Source organism: Hydra vulgaris, chromosome 09, assembly GCF_038396675.1.
Source record: "Hydra vulgaris chromosome 09, alternate assembly HydraT2T_AEP".
NCBI classification, from domain to species: Eukaryota; Metazoa; Cnidaria; class Hydrozoa; order Anthoathecata; family Hydridae; genus Hydra; species Hydra vulgaris.
Genome location: NC_088928.1, coordinates 41790599 through 41811995, shown reverse-complemented (window position 1 = coordinate 41811995; position 21397 = coordinate 41790599). Strand labels below are relative to the sequence as shown.

The window sequence follows — 21397 nt, the reverse complement described above, 5'->3', positions numbered from 1 at the left end:
GTGTTTTGTGTTGATAGAGCTGGGCTGTTATAGCTATTTTTTTAATTCTTTATATTTTCTGTTATTTTATTATCCTAATTCTACTAACAATAAAATGCTATACTTTTGTAATAAAAAACATCAAAACCTGAAGATGAAAAAATTATTTTCTTGTTTCTGAAATTAAACAAAACACTAAAAAAATTGTAACGAAGAAATCCAACCGAAAATTACAGCTCTGCAGTAATAACATACTATTTATATTTTTAAGTAGACACTATCAGGACTGAAGCTACTCGGTGTAGTTAAGGCAATTTACAAACTATTTGAATTCTTTTATTTGGAATTAGCATGATTTTATCAGCGATTATTTCCAATTAAGAGCTTTAGATGTTGCATAATTATAAATTATATATAACTATATACAAAATAATATATATAATATATATAAAATAACTATAAATCGTTTGCTTCAGGTTTTTTTAATATTTAAAGAAACCTTTTTTTATATATATTTCATTTTTACTACCTCTAATAGTGAATCTAAAGAACACCATTTTGGAGTCTTTAGATCACTTTTGCTCATCGGTGTTAACATGAACTTAGTTAAAATCTTTTGAAAAATCGCCTAAACTCACTATAGATCCTAGTTCTAATTTATATAAATATGAAATGATAAGTTTATATAAATATGAAATGATATTGTATGCCAGCATTCAAATAAATAGCAAACATATGTTTATATCCATAATATGTATGCAGAAAGCGCATCTCACAAGCTTTTATTTCTTCTGGTCAAAATGTTTGGAAGCTTTTATTCCTACTCATCAAGTCAAACCTCATTCAACTCCATATTTTCACCATCTTGAGCAGTTGCTTTATTAATCATTTATTAGATCTTTTTTACAAGAACAACTCTTTTAAGAGCAAATGTCCCTTTATTATTCCAAGAAGCCAATGTAAAAAAGTCCCGTCTGATGTTAAGCTCTGTTATTCTCAGTTTACTAAATCTTGTATCTTATATCAGAGGTTATGTTCTAGAGACTTTTGGTAAGTCTTCAAGAATATCATTAACTAAAGTAAGTCTAACATTAATTCTTATTAATTATATAATATTTAATAGTATTTAATTTTTAAAAAGTGCTAAATAAGTGGTTCCAATTTTCAAAACTCTTGAAAACACTTTAACCTCTCCAACTTTCATATGGTTAGTCTTCACTCTGTTATTAGTTTCTTTATATAAAGGTTTTGAGATTATTAAATTATTTCTTACTAACTGCAGTAAAGTTATTCTTGAAGGCCTACACTCTTCTTTTTTTCAAGTAAATATAAGGGTACCGAAAGGCATCTTGTGGTACCCTTAAATCTTTGCTCCAGTATTGTTTCTTATCTACAATATCAATATTCATACAAATTTAACATCTAAAGCGGCTCTATTTGTTGACAACTCAACTTTATACTCTTGTCTTGACAAAAAATTGTTACTCTTTGATTGCTTAGAGCAAGTAGCTAGTTTTTAATCTGATCTCTCTTCTGTAACAGCCTAAGGCTTGCTGTGGTTTATGGATTTAAATTCTGGACCTAAAATTTTCGATTTTTGTTAGACAACAAAACTGATTTATTTACTGCAAAAAAGTATTACAATAATGTTGGTATTTCTATATTGATGAATAACAACCCTCTTACTCTCGGACAAAGTCATAAGCACATTGTAAATGTAATGTGGTCATGGTGTAGTGGTAATGCGCTACCCTCGTAAGCGAGAGGTACCGAGTTCGATCCCCACCACGTATTTGGTAGTACCGTGCTCAACTTGTTGCTCAGCGGCCTTGATTGTTATGGTTCGTGTTTTAAAGTTATATAGTTGAGAGAGGGTTATAACCACAATTAAGTAGCCTCCTTGTCTGTAGTGGTGTTTTCAGCCTTGGGGAAGTGAACAAACATAAAAAAAAAAATAACTATTAATTAGACCAGCTTTATCTGCCAAGCTTGAGCCACTGTCCCATTGTTTTAAGGTTGCATTTCTTTCTTTTTTCTACAAATACAATTACGGTCAATGCTCAAACAAGCTATCATCTATTACGATAAACCAAAACTCATTCTCGCTTGTTTCTTATTCAACAAGTTGCATCCTTTCACTGTATTTGTTCTTTCATGCTATAAAAACTTTTATTAATCCAGTTTTTTTCCTTGCACATCAAAAAAACCTTATAACTATCAGCAATCTTCATGTTTTTCTTTTATATACAACCTACAACTTTCCAAGTCTTCAGTTAACCATTTCCTAGTATTTTACTTAATCTCATTATTCTATTTTTATTCATTCTCATAACTTAATAGTGTTTGCTTGCAATCTTTTTGGAAGTAAATTAGAGTTTGAAAATATATAAATATATTCCAATATTTAATAAATAGTAAATGTAAGCATAAAATTATAATATATAAAGTAGGAAATCCAATACCAGTATACCGGTATACCGAAAAACGGGATTTCGGTGGATTTTGTCTAGTTTTGAATACCGGTATTAAAAGGCTCAAATAGCGGTAGTTCGGTATTTGAATGGTTGTTTTTTTATTTATTATATTTAGCAATATTTGTATACTTCATGTACTTTTTAAAATCAATTTGTAACGAAAGTTTTAATTAAAATATTACAACATTTAAATAGATATTAAAATGCAACTATTTTTGAGACGTTTTGCATTGACGTATTTCAGATTATAAATATACAAAAATTCGTAAACATTTGTAGCTTATTTTTGAAATATTTTTTATTCTATCATGTGTTTAAACTCTTTGTTTGAGTAAAAACCTAATACATAAAAGTAATTTGTCAGACTCTGATTCATTGACAACTCTTTCATGAAACTCTTCTCATTATTACTTGACTCATTTTTAAAATTATTTAAATTCCCAGGAGGTTTATTATTACGGTTGCTGCTTTTAATCTTTTTTGAAACGATCGTAAGTGTGTTTACATTAAAGCAATTGTGTTAAATATGCTTTTGTTCTTGAATTATTGGTTTTACATTTTTAGTTATACGGCGAGGATCTAAAAGAAAAAAACAAGTTCTCATTTTTACAAATTACAAAATCTTTATATACCTATTTCTTAGATAGTTTTTTTAAAATAATTACCAAGAACAACTTTGGTAAGTTTAAAACATTTTTAAGTTTAAACTTATTTAAGTTCATTTCATTTGAATATTAAATGTTTATTTCAGTCACACTATGTGACTGGTATAAACATTGTGAGGATAAAATATAAGTCACATATTTACAAATTGAGATAATATTCTAATTTAGCCGATGGATAGTGAAATTAAAAAGTTTATTGAGCATTAAAAAGGTGGAGATAAGTATTCTGTTTGGTTTTTCTTTCTCAAAGATGAAAAAGAGCATAAAGCAAAGTTTAAGAAGTGCGCAAAAATTATAAAAACAGCAGGTGGCTCAACAGGCGGCCTTCATACACATTTAAAAACAAAGCACGATATAATATTTCAAAAACGAGATGCTATTGAATCTCTTGGTAAATCTAGTTCAATATCTAATATGCCTCCTCCAAAAATTATTAAATATTAAAAAAAAACTACAGTAGACTCGCTGGCAGCAGTCATATCTAGAATGACAGCACTTGATGGGCTTACATTCAGAATTTTCAAAACATCCGATGATTTTCGAAAACCATTAAAAGCATTAAATTTAAGCTTTTAATGGTTTTTTAAGATAAACTTCCATAATCCGACACGACTATACAAAAAATTGTCACTAGTTATAGCGAAACTATTCGATAGTTAGTAATTAAAGAAATATCAGAATATAAATTAAATGGAAAAGGTTTTAGTATTACTTTTGATGAGTAGACTTCCTTAAGGAACCGGCGATACATAAACGTGAACCTTCACTCGGAGTCAAAGTTTTGGAATTTAGGACTTTTCCGAATCAATGGAGGTGTACCTGCAGTAAAACGTGTCTTACTTTTAAGTGAAAAAGTGAATCAGTATGGTTTGTCATTAGAAAAGAATATTGTTTGTTTAACAAATGATGATGCAGCTTATGCAAAAAGTAGGCAAATTAATACCGGCTGCTCAGCAGTTGTGTTTGGCCCATGAATTCAACTTGCAGTTCTATATTTTCTGAATAAAAAAGAAACAACCGAAGAAAGAACCTTTTGCTCAAATGAATCAATAGACTTCGAATCATACTCAGAAACCGAAGTGCACGGAAATTATTTTGCCTTTGAAAATATTTCAAATACATACGAGGAAACATAGTCAAATTTGTCCCCTTATACAAAAAGTAAGAAAAATTGTGCAAATATTCAAACGTTCACCATTAAAAAATGAGGTACTACAGAATTATGTAAAGCTCGAATTTCGTAAAGAATACTTCTTAATTGTAGATTCCAAAACTAGATGGAACAGCCTATTAGCATTGCTCGAACGTTTTTACAAATTGAAGTCATGCATTCAAAAATAAGATATAGATTTAAAACTTAATATAAACTTTACAGAAACTGAGTTTGAAACAGTTTCAACTACTACCTCAGCACTTTTGCAGGTAAAGTTAGCCATTGAGTCACTTTGTTGCTAACTTAATTTCTGCGGATGCAGCATTGACATTTATGTTTGACAGGCTGTGTGAAATTAAGTCATCGTTGAGCATAGAATTTATGAGTGCTTTAAAACAACGTATTATTGCTAGAAGAACGCAGTTGTCCGAATTAATTTCTTTCCTGCATAAAAGTCTAGAAGATGGTATTAGAAACTTAAGTCTATTAAGTTTTAACTTTCCACGTGCATCAAAAGCGAGTAATCTCAATTCACATTTGGGTATTGTAAATCAGAAGAGACTTTGGAATCAAAGCACTGCTGTTGAAGAACGAGCCCGGGAAATTCTTCAATTTGAGGTTAACGAAGTTAAGATTGACGGAGGTAAAAATTCTGAGAAATCGATGAAAAAAGACATGTACAAGGCCATTTGTAAACTAATAAGTTATAAGGTTGCCGGGAAACAACCACAACGCGCTATTAATATAATAAAGTGTTTAGAAAAATAAATGAGTCTCTTTAAAGATAAAGGTGTGCGAGGAAAATATCTCCAACAGGTTTATGATCTTCTATTAACGATTCGGCCAACTAGCGTTAAATCCGAAAGAGCATTTTCTGTTGTCGGTATTATTTTAAACAAGTTACGGTGCAGAATGGGCGACAAAACTCTGGATGCTCTTTGTCTTTTAAGAGTTTACTTTCATGGAATAAAAGATAAATTAAATCAAAATAATAAAATGCAAATTTACTGATTTATTACCAAATAAATCAGTAAAATTGCATTTTTTTCAAATTTTCGTGATTCTAAAATTTATTTACTTTGCTTTAAAAATTTAAAATATTTAATCCCGGTTTTAATACCGGTATTCCTGTAGTATAATTTATAATGCCGATTCACCGGTATTGATTTTTTGACCGGTATTGGATACTCAAATATAAAGTATTTTACATTTTTTTCTTACAACATTGCGCAATTATTGTGAATATTATGGCGCCAATATTGGGGATATAATACTGGCCAATATTGGTGTAATATAGTTGCCAATATTGAAAATTATATTAAGCCAATATTGAGTATTTTCAATTATCAATTTTTATTATTGAGTATAGTGCAATGTGAACATTTTGCCAATATTGGTACAATATTGTACCGCCAATATTGGCAAAATGTTCACATGGCAATATTGGCGCAATATTGTTTGCTACTTGGGGTAGTGGTAGAGCGCTCGTTCTATAAACGAGAACTTCCGTTTATTAAGCGAGAACTTCGCATTTAAAGTTGCCTCCTAGACTGTAGTGGCCTTCTTGGCCTTGGGGAGGTAAATCAAGATTAAAAAAAAGTACCGTTAACTATTATATATCTATTATTAACTATTATTGATATTAATTACCAGTAAAATTATTTTCACTAATAGATTTAGGGCAAGAAAATTCAAAAAGGTTGAAAACCGCGACGGTTTTTAACTAACTAGTAATACAAAAATTTGCTGAGAAGCTATCAACTAACAATTTTCATTATTATTTGAAAAATTGCATATGTATGGGGAGAGTGGGGCACCACGATACACTTCTGGTTTTTGTTTTGTAACTACTTTTTTAAACGCGTTTTTTTTTTTGAGCAATAAGTACAATTCGTAGATAAACTTCATACCTTCAAAATTAAATTCTTCAATTAACAAAATAAAAGAGGTCAAACTTGTAAGAACCACTTGAGTAAAATTCGAATTTTGTATCCTTGGGGTACTTTGATACAGTCTATGGGGCACCATGAAACAGGATAATAAAAGAAGTTATTAAATGTAGGTAAACATCACAAACAACTTATATAAAAAAAAGAAACAACTTTTTCTAAAGATTCACAAAATTTTTAAAAATTAAGAGTAGGAATCGTGTTCATCACCTAATTAATCACCTTCGGAAACAAATTTTTTTTTAATGATAAGATAATTGTTTCTTTATCATCCTTTTCTTTTCTTTTACTTCGAGAACAGTTTTTGTTGGTGTATCTGTCGCTATTATACTGCTCGCCTTTTCACGAGGTTTCATTTCTACTTTTTTAGCTGCCTTTCGAAATCCTTAAAACTGAGAAGAGCTTACAAAGTTAATAATTTCAGAATCAATGGCTTGACTAAAACATTAGAACTGACAAAAGACTCTTGAAGCTTTTCTGGTGAGAGTAATAAATTATTGGTATTCAGCGTTTCTCCAGTGTTTGTTTGATATTTATATGGATTGTTTCTACCTGTAACAACACTACATAAAAAATCTGCTTCTGAAAATACATTCTTGTCAAAAAGAAATGTTCCACTTTTCCTAAATCTACTTTGAATGTTTGTGATAGAAAAACTTTTTTCATATGCGATGTAAACACAAAATACAATTTTGTAAATTACTAGTCATTGTCACTCCAAGATGATTTAGAAGCCAAGATTTTACTGCGTCATTATAATAAACTTTGAATGGAGAAAATACAGAGATATCTATGAGCTGCATTTTGCGTCTACTATGTGGTGGTATAGTAAGAAAAGTAACTCCATTACTCTTTGCAAGATCAATAGTTTTTATAGATAAGTGGCTCTCGTGATTATCAAATATAAGTAGAGATGGATTTTTATTTTGACGAGAATGTTTTTGACATAAAATGTTTAATTACTACTGCAAATAACTCTGTATTCATCCATCCAGTTGGATTTGCAAGACCAAGAGATCCAGAAGATGTATTAATAAGCATATGTTGCTTCAACTTTTTTCTTGTGAACATCATTGCAGGTGGAATGGTAGCACCTGAGGCACATATAAAAAAACAACTTGTCACCAAAGCTCCACATTCTACACTTTTAGTAATGATTTTATTACACTTTTATACAGTGGTGGTAGCTGTTTCAAATTCAAAATTCGAAATCCATCATCATATTGCGATTTTTTTAATTACAATACCTCTAAATTAGTAAAAAACTTTTGTACATTGTAATTATTGAAAGATGTAACTCTTGACAAAGAACATTCTTCTGGCATTCGAACTCTTTAAAAACAAGCTCATCCATTCTATTCCAGCTTTCTTCTTTTAAACCCAGTTACTGGGACCTTTTACATCATTTATTATAGCCATATCACTATCATTTATTATAGCAATATCATAGATCTTAAATTTACATCAGACTGTCCATAACACATTTTAGAATACTTGGCAATATACTTTCTCAAAAGATTTCCTTGCTTTTCAATAAATACTTTTCTTGAAGTAAAATTGCGTTTCATGGTAATGATTTCTCCTTCTTTTGTTCCTTTTTTTCTTTAAAAACATTTAGAATTTGCTTTTAGTTACAAATTTTTACAAGTTTCATTTATTAAGTAGGACAAATACTTTTGGTGCAAAACACATAAGCACAAATTACCTGCAAAGATGCTGTAATTAAAGTTTATTTTTTTCTGCATCATTTCTTAATGAACACACTCCTGTTAAAACTAAATCAACAGCTACCTTCATTGAATTACTTGAGAAGGTTCCTTTCCTAGTTTTTCTTACATAGCACCTCATTCTACTAGACAAATATTAAAGCAATAACCAAGAGGCTATACAATGTATAAAAATTCAATTCATGGCCATATCATGATTTGATACCACGCTAATTTTAGATTTACTTAAATAGGTTTGATATATATTAATAGAAATCAGTATGAAAGCATAAATTAAATGAATGTTAGTCCTTCAACAAAAATGAGTTGAAAAATATCTTGATATTAGTATAATAAAGCAAACTTATGTTTATAAGACAAAATTCATCTTATTACTACATAAGTACATAATCATACTTCATGCATAAATACTAAATAACATAACATTTATTTTTCCTACGTAAAATCTATTTCATGGTCAACCGAATTAGGTATCAAGTTAGGTGAAACATTAAAGTATAGAAGTCAATATTTCCCACGGTAAATTATTTATAGTATGCTTGACTATCGAGTAATATACAAAATGGTACAATTAATTTAGTTTCATGGTGTCCCACTAAAACTGTTTCATGGTACCCCATACATTCTGATAAAATAATATGACTGGTTTTTATTTTTCCAAAAATTATTTTATTAAACGTCTTTGCCACACTGAATAGCTCATAAAATATAGTTTTCAAAAGAGAAGCATATTCCGAAAAAGACAGTGAATAAAACATCATAAAACGCAACCACTCCAAAAATTTATAAATTATTTTGCAACGAAAAAAGAAAAAAAAAAAATGAACCTCTCGCGATATTATTTACATGTTCTGAGTTGAATTATATGTCAAACAATACATCTAGTAGTAACTGATTACAACTCAAAAGGGTTTGTCACAATACTTTTACATCGCTGTATAATTGCTTTATTTCATGGTGCCACATTTGTCATGGTGCCCCACTCTCCCCTAAGCTCTTTTTAGTTGGACATGAGTATAGTTTGCAACGTGAACATATTATTCAAAATAGAATTAGTACTCCGTACAAATATGATTTTATAGGAAATTGGACTTAACATCCACTTGTAAAAGAAAAGTGTCAATAAAATATTTTAAACAATATTTCTTATTTAAAAAAACATACAAGAGCTAACATGATTTTCAAAAGTGCCAAATAACTTTGCTTTATTTTTAATTTGATAATCAATTAAGTTTCTAACATTTAAATAATGTTTTTCTTGCTCTTCAGAGCAGCGCTTGTCCCAACTCCAATCATAGTATTCAAATGCATATAATGACTTGTGTAGAGAGCTATTTGAGAATTCAGCGCAATAAATGTTTGGACACCACTCAATACCGAACGCCCTGCACATACCTTCCTTTATTCTTTCATTAAACAATATCATAGAATCTTTTGCCATAGGATCAACTACTTTATACGGAATAATATGTCTGGAATGAATCGCAACTCTTGGAAAAGGAACTTTTTCAGATTCTGGAAAGTCATTTTTAATGCTATTATCAGGATGCATTTGAATTCGAAAAGAGTATTCATCTCGATGGAATCGATAGATATAGTTACACATAACGGCAAACTGACACAAACAACCATCAGTTCCGCCTCCAACTCTCAAAACAGCCTCACCAAACACTTCTGAAAAATTCTTTCCGTGTAATTTTTCGATATGTGCTCGCATTAAAACTAAATGAACCACTTTTATTGTCACCGGGAAATAAGACATGCATATCATAAGCTGCTTTACTTTTAGCATAAACTCTGTGCATGAAGCATAATAAACGTTTCCGGCAATTCCTATAACAATTGGTTTATTCCCTTCAAACAAGCTCTGAGGAGTAACTGGTGTTATAAAAAGAGTATCAGTATCAACAAAACCTATAAAGTCGGCTTCTGTATATAAATCTGGAAAAAAAGCGTCATAGTACATTCTAAATCGGTCCGAATTCTTCTTATCACCGATTGCTATTGTTATTGGTTTCTCGATATAAACAACTTTTGGAAAAGGCCACATAGATGCTATTTGATCTCCGAGTAGACGATCACCAGTTAATTCTGCATTTAAAACTATTGTTAAATTATAGAGCTCTTGAGGCCAAAACAGCTTCAAGCTTTTCAAAAACCATCTTTGATAAGTCCAAAACCATCTAGGTTCAATACTTGTGAGTCTGATATTTAGTTCAAAACTTGGCAAAGAGTCCCACGGCTTTTTGGTAGTTCGGAATCTCGGAAACTTACTTTGGTTAGCATTAAAGCTGAGTGGAAATGAATTTAACTGATTTTTATTAAAAAACTTTGAAAGGTTGTTCCATAAAACTGTATAGCTGTTATTACTCCAACTTTTTAAACCTTTAGTATTTTTAAAAATTTTTTCACTTTTGTAATACTCAAGTGTACTTAATAGAATGCATAAAATTGCCGTAAAAAACAAAATACAACACATGTTTTTCCATTTAGACCAATCAGGACGACACTGGTTTATTAATTTCTCATTCATGTCAGTCTAAACATAATATTTATAAAACTAAATATTTTAAAAATAAAATATTAAATAATTAAATAAGATTCACCAACGTTCTAACAAGTTTAGAACTGTTTTGTTTTACGTTTCGTTAATATTATTACTATTTAAGTTATTTAATTTTTATGCATTTAGTGATTTGATAAGTAATTTGATACAATAAACGGAAAGAATTTTTTTGACGAAAAATTGTCAAGTGACAAGGTTGTTTTATCATTGAGGCAAAGAATTTTCATGAAAAAGTTTTGTTTTTTAAATTTCATTAAAAAGCTAAATATTATTTATTAAAATATGAAAGAATATTAAATCTTAAGTTTTTACGTTCTAAATAAAGATGATTATTAAAACGCATTTTAATTTTGAATTTAAGTACGTCACGCTAAATTTAACTACCAAATACAAGTCCCAAAGGGCTTTAAAATTCTTTACGCAACTTTACAAGTTGTCTTATTTTTTGTCTTGCTTGTTCTCTGTGATTACAAACATACAAAATTTACGGTCCGCAACATATAAATTTTACCAGAACTTTATATACATATATATATATATATATATATATATATATATATATATATATATAAATATATATATATATATATATATATATATATATATATAGATTTTTGTATATATATTTAAATATATAAATATAAATATATATATATATATATATATATATATATATATATATATATATATATATATATATTTTGCCGTTGTATATACCCTGTTAAACGCATCTGTTTTTTAGTGGTTTTTTGAATAACTAATTGGTTTTTTAAAAAATGGTATGATTTTTGGTTTCTTAAAAATCAAATTGGTTTTATACTTTACGTTTTACGTTTTACTTGAAGTACACGGTGGTTTAGTAATGGACATTTATTATGCGCATGCGTTATATTCTGCTCAAATGTTGGTAAACAATAATGTCCGCAAGTAAACAAAGAATTACTAATAAAGTTGCTAAACTTCAAATTAGATTTATTTGTAGATATTTCTAAATAGTCTATAAGAAATGATATCAAAACAATATTTTAGGTATGGTATGTGTCATCAAAGCTATCATTTAAATAATTTTACAAAGAGAAAGTGGGACTAAAGTGAAACAAAGCTGTTTTTAAGGCGAAGTTTTACTTGTGCTTACATTGTAGTCTATATTCTAAAGTTTTAAATTTTTTTTTTTAAATATAAAAGTTCGTGAATCGTTTAAAGCAAAAATCAAAAACCGGTTACTTTTTTTTGTAATAATATAATGCTTTTAAATATTGGTAAGTTTTCTTTTTATTTGAAGGGTTAAAAATACTGACAGAAATATTATATAGGCTTTAATACTGCCATTTATTTTCTTTAAACCATTTTGCAGTATTGTATCGTATTATTTTTAGTATCTACAATTTTTCTTTTTCTTGGTTGAGCTTTTTTTTGGTATTTTTTTACAGTTGGGTTGTTTTTTATGAAATGCTCATTCATTATGCTTTTTAATCTACGCACTCCTTTCATATAGCAGTAGGTACTCTTCATGCGGTTGATTTCAGCATGAAGACTTTCTCCACCTTGCTCTCCATAAGTACCTAGTCCTACTCCCCATTTTCTAATGAAAGGTAATGCATGGTACTCCAGCAAATGAAGCTTGGGTGTGATTGAAGCGTTTGGCCAGTTTTCACGGAAGTACTTCATGAAATCTTTGATTCGATTTTCTATAACCAATAATATGTATATATATATATAAATATATGCATATATATATATATATATATATATATATATATATATATATATATATATATATATATATATATATATATATATATATATAACACAATGATTTAAAAAAACAAAGATAAAGATCAAATAACAAAAATAATTTTCTCTATTTATTGTGTTCTGCCAAATTATAACATATGACATACCAAGGTCCTGTTTGTTATCTTCATTGAACTGATTGCAGGAGTTAATAAGCTTGTGACATATTCCAAATTTAGAGAAAAGTACCTTGAAGTTTTTACAAACTTTAATAGTTTCTCTATGTATATCAGTGTCGTTGAACCCAAGTTCAACTACAAGGTTTGGTATAGAGTTGCAAAGTTCAAGGATACTTATCTCCTAATTTAATATATAAAATAATTGTGAAATATGTATTATATGTAGTAACTGTTGTTAATTATGTATCTAGTTATGTCTAATGATGTTAGTATTAGCTATCTATTCCACTTAAACACACACAGACACACACACATATATATTTATACTGTATTATACATTTAAATTTAAGTAATCTTTGTTTTTGGTAAAGAGTAGATTTTATAAATTTAGGAAGTATATATTAGATATTATTTTACTTTTAACATTTTGTTAACATGTTTGAGACATTTTTTGTTTTATTACATGTAGAGCAGCATCTTCAATATTTCTTGGTATAACACTTGTTGAATCCAATGCAAATATATCTGAAAAGTTTATTTGTGAAGTTGATGACGATGATATTGATAATGTTGTTAAACTTGATATCGGAGTTGTCTGACAAGTTTTTTGATGTTTCTTTTGTTCTGACAGTTGTTTGACTTTAAACAATCTACCACAACCTTGCTTGCATACTTCTTGCAAATTTTCTATCATTTCAATGACATTGGTTGATGAAATTAATCACTTGGAATTGAAAAGGAACATTTAGGGCATTTTGTTTTTGATATTAGTTTGCCAATGATAAGTGGTAATAGACATGGTGCACAGAATGAATGAAGACAGTTTTTTATAATAATTGGTTTATGCATAATTTCGTTGCAAATAGTACACACACAAAGATGCACATGAGGGTTTAAAGTGAAGTTAATATCTTGCAGTTTAAGATTAAATTTTGTTTGAGGTAAAAGTTTAGATTGTATGTTATTTATTTTGTGTCTGGTCCAAATATTTTCACTATAACTAATACTTAAAGGTCTTCCACTTATCTTTTTCTTTTTTTTTTCTTCCTTTATTAGCTTTAAAGCAAACACATTCAGTTACATTGCAATTTTCAGGCCAAGATCGTAATTTTAGTTCAGTGTTTGAACCTTTTTCAATATTTCTTAATATTGAAAAGCATCTATAACACATTTTTTGAGGATGCTTATTTGGGTGGTCCTTATCAATTCGGATAAAAAAACAAAATTCTATTCTAACAATATGTTTTGTCAAAAGAACACTATCATTATCTAGACTTTCTCCACATATTCTGCATAATGTTTTTAGTTTTGTTTCATGTGACTCAGTCATTTTTACGTGTTTTTTTATTGCTAAAATATAAGATTTGATGTACAAAATTTTTAAACTTAAAAAAGTAACCGGACTCTGATTTTTTTTTTATTATAAAGTTAAAACCATCTTTTTTTTAAATATATATAGCTTTAAATCATAAAAATTCTAATAAATGCTTAATTATTATGTTTTAGTAGTAAGGATGACCATAAAATAATTTTCGACTTTCCTGCGTATTTTGTCACATAAAAATTAATAAATTAAGTATTTCAAATAAAATATGTTTTCCTTGGCCACACATTTTATCAGTTTATAGTTTATATCTGATTTATACATCTTCAAAGCAACGATATGACCTTTTTTATTAGGTTACGGTAAAAGACCATTACAAAAAAAAAATCAAAATTACGATGTTGTTGTTTTTAAAGTAACGCATGCGCATAATAAATGTCCGCAAATGCTTAAAATTAAACCACCGTGAGTATAGTATAACGGTTTTTCAAAAAACCGTATCTTCAAAAAATCCTATCTTAAGGCCGTAAGCTTTTTACTATTTGAGTTATGAAAATTTTGCGAAAATGGCTTGAGTTGTTGTTAACATTTTTGCCAGTAAGTTTGAGTATAAATTTTTTACCATAAACTATATTCTTTAACTTTTGCATAAAAAACTAAAAATACTTACTACAAAAATACTCAAGTTATTATTATAAAAACTCTTTAAAATTTAAAAATATTTGTTTTAGGAACAACCTGAAACTTGGTCATCTTTGGATGTTGCTCTATGGTTAAAAAATTGTGGTTTAGAAACATGTGTTGACAAATTCATTGGTAGTTTTTAAAAACAATTCAGATTTAAATAAAATGATAAATTTTTTCTATTGTTCAATGTGTTTAGCACCAGTATCAAATATTTAAAGCTATATAGGCATTACAGTAATTACCACCTACATGATTTTAATCTGAAGATTAACTGCTGCTATTCAACCTGTAATAAAAGTTTCAAAGAGCTTCACAGTTTTCAACAGCATGTGAGGAGAGCGCATGCAACTGATAATGACCCAAAACCGACAATTAGCACATCAGTTATAATTGAAGATTTTACTCCGCTATCAGAAAATTTAGTTCAGGACACCGATTTTCTAGGTCTCTTTCTACAAACAATGTCTCATTTAAAAAATTCTTTATGCCATAATTTTCTAAAATTAAGAGAAAAACATGTAGTTGCAAGCCAAGTTCATGTTGATTTAGCAAGTGACATAAGGGAAGTGTTTACTGTTTTCTTTTTGTCGTACAACAGTTTAATAAAGCAATTAATCCAACAAAACGATAATATCAGTTTAGTCCATATATTAGATAATGACTATCTTTATGATGTATTTTCTTCTTTTATTCATGAATATCAATTGATTAATTTTTGTAAGTCTAATTTAAAAATGGTAGAGCCACAAGAAAAAAAAGTTACAAGTTCAGACGGAATAACTCATAAATACCACTTAGTGTTAGTATAAAAGATAATCTGGAAAGAGTTTTAGGTATAGAAGATATATTTAATGAGTTTTGTCACATGCACGTAACTGGTATTATGTATGACTATTGTGATGGAGAAATTTACAAAAGACATTCTTTTTTTAAAAAACACCCTACTGCTATTCGTATCCATTTGTTTATTGATGAATTTGAAACTGTTAATCCTTTAGGTTCTAAAGAAGGTAAACAAAAACTGTATATTACACTATTGGAAATTTACATCCTCGTTATCGCTCAACAACGTCTCAGATACACCTCGCCATTTTGTTCAGATCTAAAATACTGCAGTTTTCTTCTTATCATGATGTATTAAAGCCGCTGATTGATAAACTAATATCCCTAATGAGTTCTTATGTAACTGTTAATCTAGGAGGAACTAAACACAATCTTCATGTTTGTATTGCTTCAGTATCTGCAGACAATTTAGGGGCTCACTCCCTTGCCGGTTTTAGGTGCTGCTTCAGTTCAGGTAGAATTTGCCGATTTTGTTTAGTTAATCATAAAGCCATATCTTTGAGATACACAGAAAACTCTTGTTCATTGAGAACAATTTCAAATTATAACACTCATCTACAAGCAGTCAAAAGTTTTTCTGCAAATAAAGCAATATTTGGAATAAATAAATCATGCAGCTTAGACAGATTGCCTTACTTTAATGTTATTGAATCCTTTCCACCAGACTTATATCATGACATTCTAGAGGGAATAGTTCCACTTCTTTTGAAATTGACAATCCAAAAACTGGTTGAAAATAAGATCATAAATTTAATCCAGTTAAACTATGAAATAAAAACATATCCATATGGATTTCATGATTCAAGAAATGTTCCATGTGAAATACGCAACCATTTGATTTCTGCTAATGGTCATCTCTCCGGAAAAGCTTCAGAAAATTGGTGTCTCTTTAGAAATTTTCCAATAATTATTATTGATTATCTTTCTATCCACCGTGACAATCTTCCATTGTTTTAGGAAGTATTTTTGCTGTTTCGTCAAATATCTGACATTTTATTTTCATTCACAATTAAACGTGATCAAATTACATATTTAACATACCTTATTGGGAATTTTCTGTATATGTTTAATATTGAATATCCTGACAAATGACTCCAAAAATGCATTATCTTATACATTACCCAAGAATGCTGTGTTTATTTGTCCCTTTAAGACATTTATGGTGTATGAATCCAAGCACTATTATTTTAAAAGATTGTGCCACATTATTTCTTTCATTATTTCAAAAATATTACCTTTACATTATCAAAGCGACACCAAATGAGACAATGTGCAGAATTAAATTCTTATGATTGTCTGCGAAACAATGAAGCTGAGAAGAATGGAGTTACAACTTTGTGTCTTCCAAAGAATATCCAAGATGAACTATTTGATTATTTTGGATATAATATTAGTAAAATATTTAAAGCTACAAGTGTATCTATTATTCATGTAACTTATTATGTTAAAGATTATCTTGTTGTATCCGTTCAAAATGACGAGATTCCTATTTTTTATGCAAATCTTATCTGTTAAAACACTCTGAAAGATGGTACTTTGTTGGAAATATTTGCACCTGCTCACAGTTTTTACACTATTGTCATTCATACTGCTTATCTGCATCCTCCACACTATGCATTCAACCTGTTGGAAGCGAAGCTTCTCCTGAACCGCTTGATGGGTATATAACATCAGCAGGATGTTTAGTTACTTTGAGAAGTCAGGTGTTATAACACTTTAAAATTAGTATTAATATTAAAATATTAATACAAACTAGACTCAAAGTATATATATTGAAACTTACTCTTAACTTATTCCCCATTATTGATTATGTATCAATTTTAAAATTAAAAATAATATATACACTGTTAGTTTTCAGTTTAAAAACTCTTAGAGATAAAGTGTAGTAAAGTGTGAAACTGGTCATTAATAATTATAAAATAAAATATAAAAAATTTTGTAAAACATTTGTTATTATATTAATATATTTCTTAATATATAATGAATATTTGTTTTATCATATGTTTACACATATATTTAATAACAACTAAATTGTTCTTTCTTTCTTGCATTCATGATTTTTTTTATAACAAATATTTTTTTATTTTTTTTTATTTTTTCTTTAAATTCTTTAAAGTCTTTCATTAAATACAGTATTATTTTAATTGTAAATATAACATTTTTGTAATTTACAAAAAGGTTATATTAAGTTATATAAAGTAAACATTTTAATTTTTTTGTATAAATCTTAGAGCAAGATATAGATGGTACAGTTTTGCTGGACATTGACGACTTTACACTAAAGGAGCTTATTCTCATTATTAAATTAAGAATTACATTCAAAAGAGAGATAGCTATTCTTAAAAGGTTATGTACCGAAGCTAGTTGTTCTGATTCACCAATTTCGATTCAGTCCTTACAATCTGTAAATGATTTTAGCCTTCCAATTTTAAATTCGACCTCAAGATAATGATTTTATAAGATTATAATAAGATATTAAAATAAGTACATATAACAATCAACATCTCTAAAAAGTTACTCTTATTGTCTAATAATCCTCTTTATTAATGGTTATTACGGCCCCCTGTTTATTAGACACTTTTTTTAGACTTTTTTGTTTATTAGACTGTCTAATAAGCAGGGGATCTAATAAACAATTTTTAAATGATGTTTTATAAAATACATTTTAGTGGTGAAGAACTTATATTACCAAATTTCTTGGTAACTGCAATTTCCTGCAAAGAATTAAACTTTGATGTTCCTGGAAAATCAAAATTGAAGACCTCGTTTTTTGATGTATTGTTTGATGTTATACAATCCAGACATGGGCTGTATGTAAAAGTTTGTTTAAATTTAATATGATTCATGAAATAAGATTGATATGATCTTTTATTTTTTTACTAGATTTTTTAAATTTTCTTAATAAGAAATCTAGAAGCGTTTTCAAGTTTTTTATTAAATTTTATTTATACAAATTTAGTAAAAATAGTGAAATGATAGTTATGAAATTTAATATTTATTAATAATATTATTTAAAAAAATATATTACATATCAATTTATCAATCTGTTTATTTTAGGTATCCAAGTAGTTCACAATTGTATCAATTAGCACATGAAGTGATGCTATGTTTTCCAAATGTTAAGCCAACACATGGAAATGGCTCAGTAAGCTAAACATTTTAGTTTACATTTTAATTTTAAAATTGTGTCAATTAATTTTTTTTAAACAACTTTAAAAAGTATTCTACACAATAGAGTGCTCAATGTTCTTAAAAGAACAGAGCAATTATTTTAGTAGTAGAAAATCACTTAACAAAAATTTTTTCCATTTAACACTGTGTTTCATGGAAAAAATTTTTGTTAAGTGATTTTCTACTACTATATATATATATATATATATATATATATATATATATATATATATATATATATATATATATATATATATATATATATATATATATATATATATATATATATATATATATATATATATATATATATATATATATAATTGTTATTCTAAGGTTAAATTTTTTTGTAGGAGTTTCTAGTTCATGCTTTCAAAGAAAAACTTAATCAAGTTAGACAACCTCTAGTTATTAATGGAATATAAAAAAAAGTATGGACATGCCAATGGAGGCCGTAAAAGGAAATCTATTGGTATAAATGAGCCAATGACTCAGATATTGCCTGCTAAGAGATTCTGCCACTCAATTACACAAGTATATATGTTATTTTGTATTTAAAAAATGAATGTAATAGAATTAGTTTATAGTTTTATATATATTCATATTTTTCATAGAGTCAAAGAAAGATAGAGATATATTTGAAAAATAGGCATTGATACTATTTATTTCCCTACTTCCAGAAAGAAAGAAATTGGAGTATACTCATATTTCTCTTTTCTTTCTGGATTTTTGGAAATTTTTGTCCCTCATCCAGTCATCCAATGTTTTAATTTTGAATTTTTTTTGCAGGATGAGTTATTCCACCAAATTATGATAACTATAACTTTTTCTAAATTTTTCTATATAAAATTAGTTTATATAAAGTTAGTTTCTAAAATTGTTTTAAGAATTATGTTAGGTAAATTATTTAATCTCACATGTTGACAGTTTCAGATGAATATAAAGTTTTATTATTTACAGACAGAACACGATGTTACTGATGACCTTTTGGCATTTTTATCTGAAGAATGCAATAGCTGCGTCCTGATGTCCATTTCTTGAAAAGCCAAGTTCATTTAATCATCGGCACGCTTAAGAAGCATTGTTAAAACAACACTGTGAAGGATATTTTAGATAAATATCCTTGTCTCAAGTTTGAAAGAGTTGTGAGCTAATAAAAAAGTTATGCAAATAATCACGCACAGTGTTTTTCTATAAATCTAGTTTGTCTACATTTAAATTTTAGTTGCTAGAGGCTTCAAATGCTTTGACCAATACAGATATTAATAGAAATTTGTTACAGCTTTTAAACAAAATGTGTGAAGGATTCTAAACTTTAGTGGAATTAAAAATGAGCCTGAAGACTAAGTGCAAGCTGCATTTAATTGATATTAATGAAGAATCAAATGAGAGTAAGTAATATATTACAAAATCCATATATATATATATATACATATATAAATATATATACATATATATATATATATATATATATATATATACATATATATATATATATATATATATATATATATATATATATATTGTTTTCTGTTATTGTTCTACCAAATATTTATATAATATATAAAATATAAAAAATTTAATATTCAAATTATTAATACAAATATTATGCTAGTTCATCTGTTCACAGAGGAGAGGAGTTTACTATATGTTTTTGATACGGTAAGAGTTTTATCGTAATTTATTGCTAGTGCAGATATTTGGTTCAGTATACCTTAATTGTAACTTGATGTTTTATTTTGATTTAGGATCCAGTTTGTCTAACTCCGATTCTCTGAATTAAAGGCCCAGTTCTTAGACCAATTTCCATTGATCTATTTGTCGATAAAATTCTTGTTGCAAAAGACATTCCAGATTTTTCATGTGGCGTTACTATGGTTATGGCAGCATATTTTTTATTTGACATTGTCTATCCTAAGCCTTTGTTAAAAACACTTAATTTTATTGAACACCACGTTATATCGGATAAAGTTAAACTTTGCAAAACAGCTAAACAAATATCTAAATTATGCAAACTTTAAATGTAAAATTGGTATGATATTTAAAACAATTAGCTGTATTTAAATTTTGTTTTTTCTTAAAAATCATCTTTCTCTACAAATGGGGTTTATGGTAACATACTACGATATTGAATTGTGGTAATCGGTAATTAGTTTATTAAAAAGCAAATATCGTTTGAATTTTGTCTAATTCTGTCGGGCGTGGGGACAATCACTGTCTTTTTTTTTGTCGTTGAAAAAATCCTCAATTTCTGAAAAAAGTCAATAAACGAAGAAAAAAAGGCGGAGGGGGACAGCACGTCTTACCAAGTTACCCCGGTGCTGTTGCCCCGGCAAAAAAACTAAATGATGGTTTTTCAAAAAACCGATATGAGTTTTTTGAAAAACGCAATATAAGGGATTTTTGAAAAACCGATTTTTTACGGTTTTTCAAAAAACCGAAAACAGTTTCAATCTGGCTTCAGTCTGAAAAACCGATTCCGGTTTTTTGCCGCACCGTTTTATTTTACCGTGTATAAAATATAAATATATACTATAATTAGGGTTGAAAATTTCTGGAAAATTTTAGTTTAATAATTTCGAAAACTTTAAAAAATCTTTAATTTCAATAAACTTATAGTTATTATTTAGTTTTATAAAATTTTTTTAATTTATTTATTTCGCCGTTTAATAACTTTTACAATTTACAAGGTTTACGAATAAATAAAAAAACTGGCGGGGCAAGTAGAAGACATTATTTTGTCTTATCACCGAGCCCCAATCGTATTTACAATAGCCGGATAATATATTTATACTTTACAAACTATTTATTAAAAATTATAAATGTAAAAATAAATAACAATTAGTTTAAGAAATACTTCAAGAACAATATTCATGTTAAGAGTAATATTCAAGTAAACAAGAAAAACTGAAAGAAAAGTAAAAAAGAAAAAGAAAAAATAAATTA

At 27.9% G+C, this 21397-nt stretch overlaps 2 protein-coding genes across 7 annotated transcripts in view; one reads left to right on the top strand and one right to left on the bottom strand.

Annotated features, from left to right (window-relative positions):
* Positions 1-6373: 6373 nt before the first annotated feature.
* LOC136084796 (uncharacterized) overlaps positions 6374-21397 on the bottom strand; it is a 74669-nt gene continuing 59645 nt past the window's right edge. For 2 of the 3 annotated variants that reach the window (XM_065805750.1, XM_065805749.1), the window contains one exon: positions 6374-10486. In XM_065805750.1, coding sequence (XP_065661822.1) covers positions 9098-10480 — 1383 coding nt within the window. In that variant the 5' untranslated portion in view covers positions 10481-10486 and the 3' untranslated portion in view covers positions 6374-9097. The remainder of the gene's footprint in view (positions 10487-21397) is intronic. The other variant, XR_010640856.1, reaches the window with a different exon arrangement.
* On the top strand, positions 11399-20516 carry LOC136084795 (uncharacterized). Of its 4 annotated transcripts, XR_010640854.1 has the most exons (10): positions 11423-11542; positions 14482-14566; positions 17512-17626; positions 17950-18090; positions 18338-18425; positions 18805-18985; positions 19412-19596; positions 19677-19842; positions 20067-20113; positions 20200-20516. XR_010640854.1 is itself a non-coding variant. In XM_065805745.1 (8 exons), exons 1-4 carry the CDS (start codon positions 11520-11522, stop codon positions 18874-18876), a joined length of 324 nt encoding a protein of 107 aa, XP_065661817.1. In that variant the 5' UTR covers positions 11413-11519; the 3' UTR covers positions 18877-18985; positions 19412-19596; positions 19677-19842; positions 20067-20113; positions 20200-20516. The 4 variants fall into 4 exon arrangements, 2 of the variants coding, with proteins under 2 accessions (XP_065661817.1, XP_065661816.1); XR_010640855.1 differs by lacking the exon at positions 14482-14566 and having other exon boundaries at positions 11399-11542; XM_065805745.1 differs by lacking the exons at positions 14482-14566; positions 17512-17626 and having other exon boundaries at positions 11413-11542.

Coding starts and splice junctions, on each gene's coding strand:
- LOC136084795 (XM_065805744.1), top strand. CDS start 17,924: ATGATGTTTTATAAAATACATTTTAGTGGTGAAGAACTTATATTACCA. Junction 18,091..18,337: donor ATACAATCCAGACATGGGCT/GTATGTAAAAGT, acceptor TGTTTATTTTAG/GTATCCAAGTAGTTCACAAT. Junction 18,426..18,804: donor CAACACATGGAAATGGCTCA/GTAAGCTAAACA, acceptor ATTTTTTTGTAG/GAGTTTCTAGTTCATGCTTT.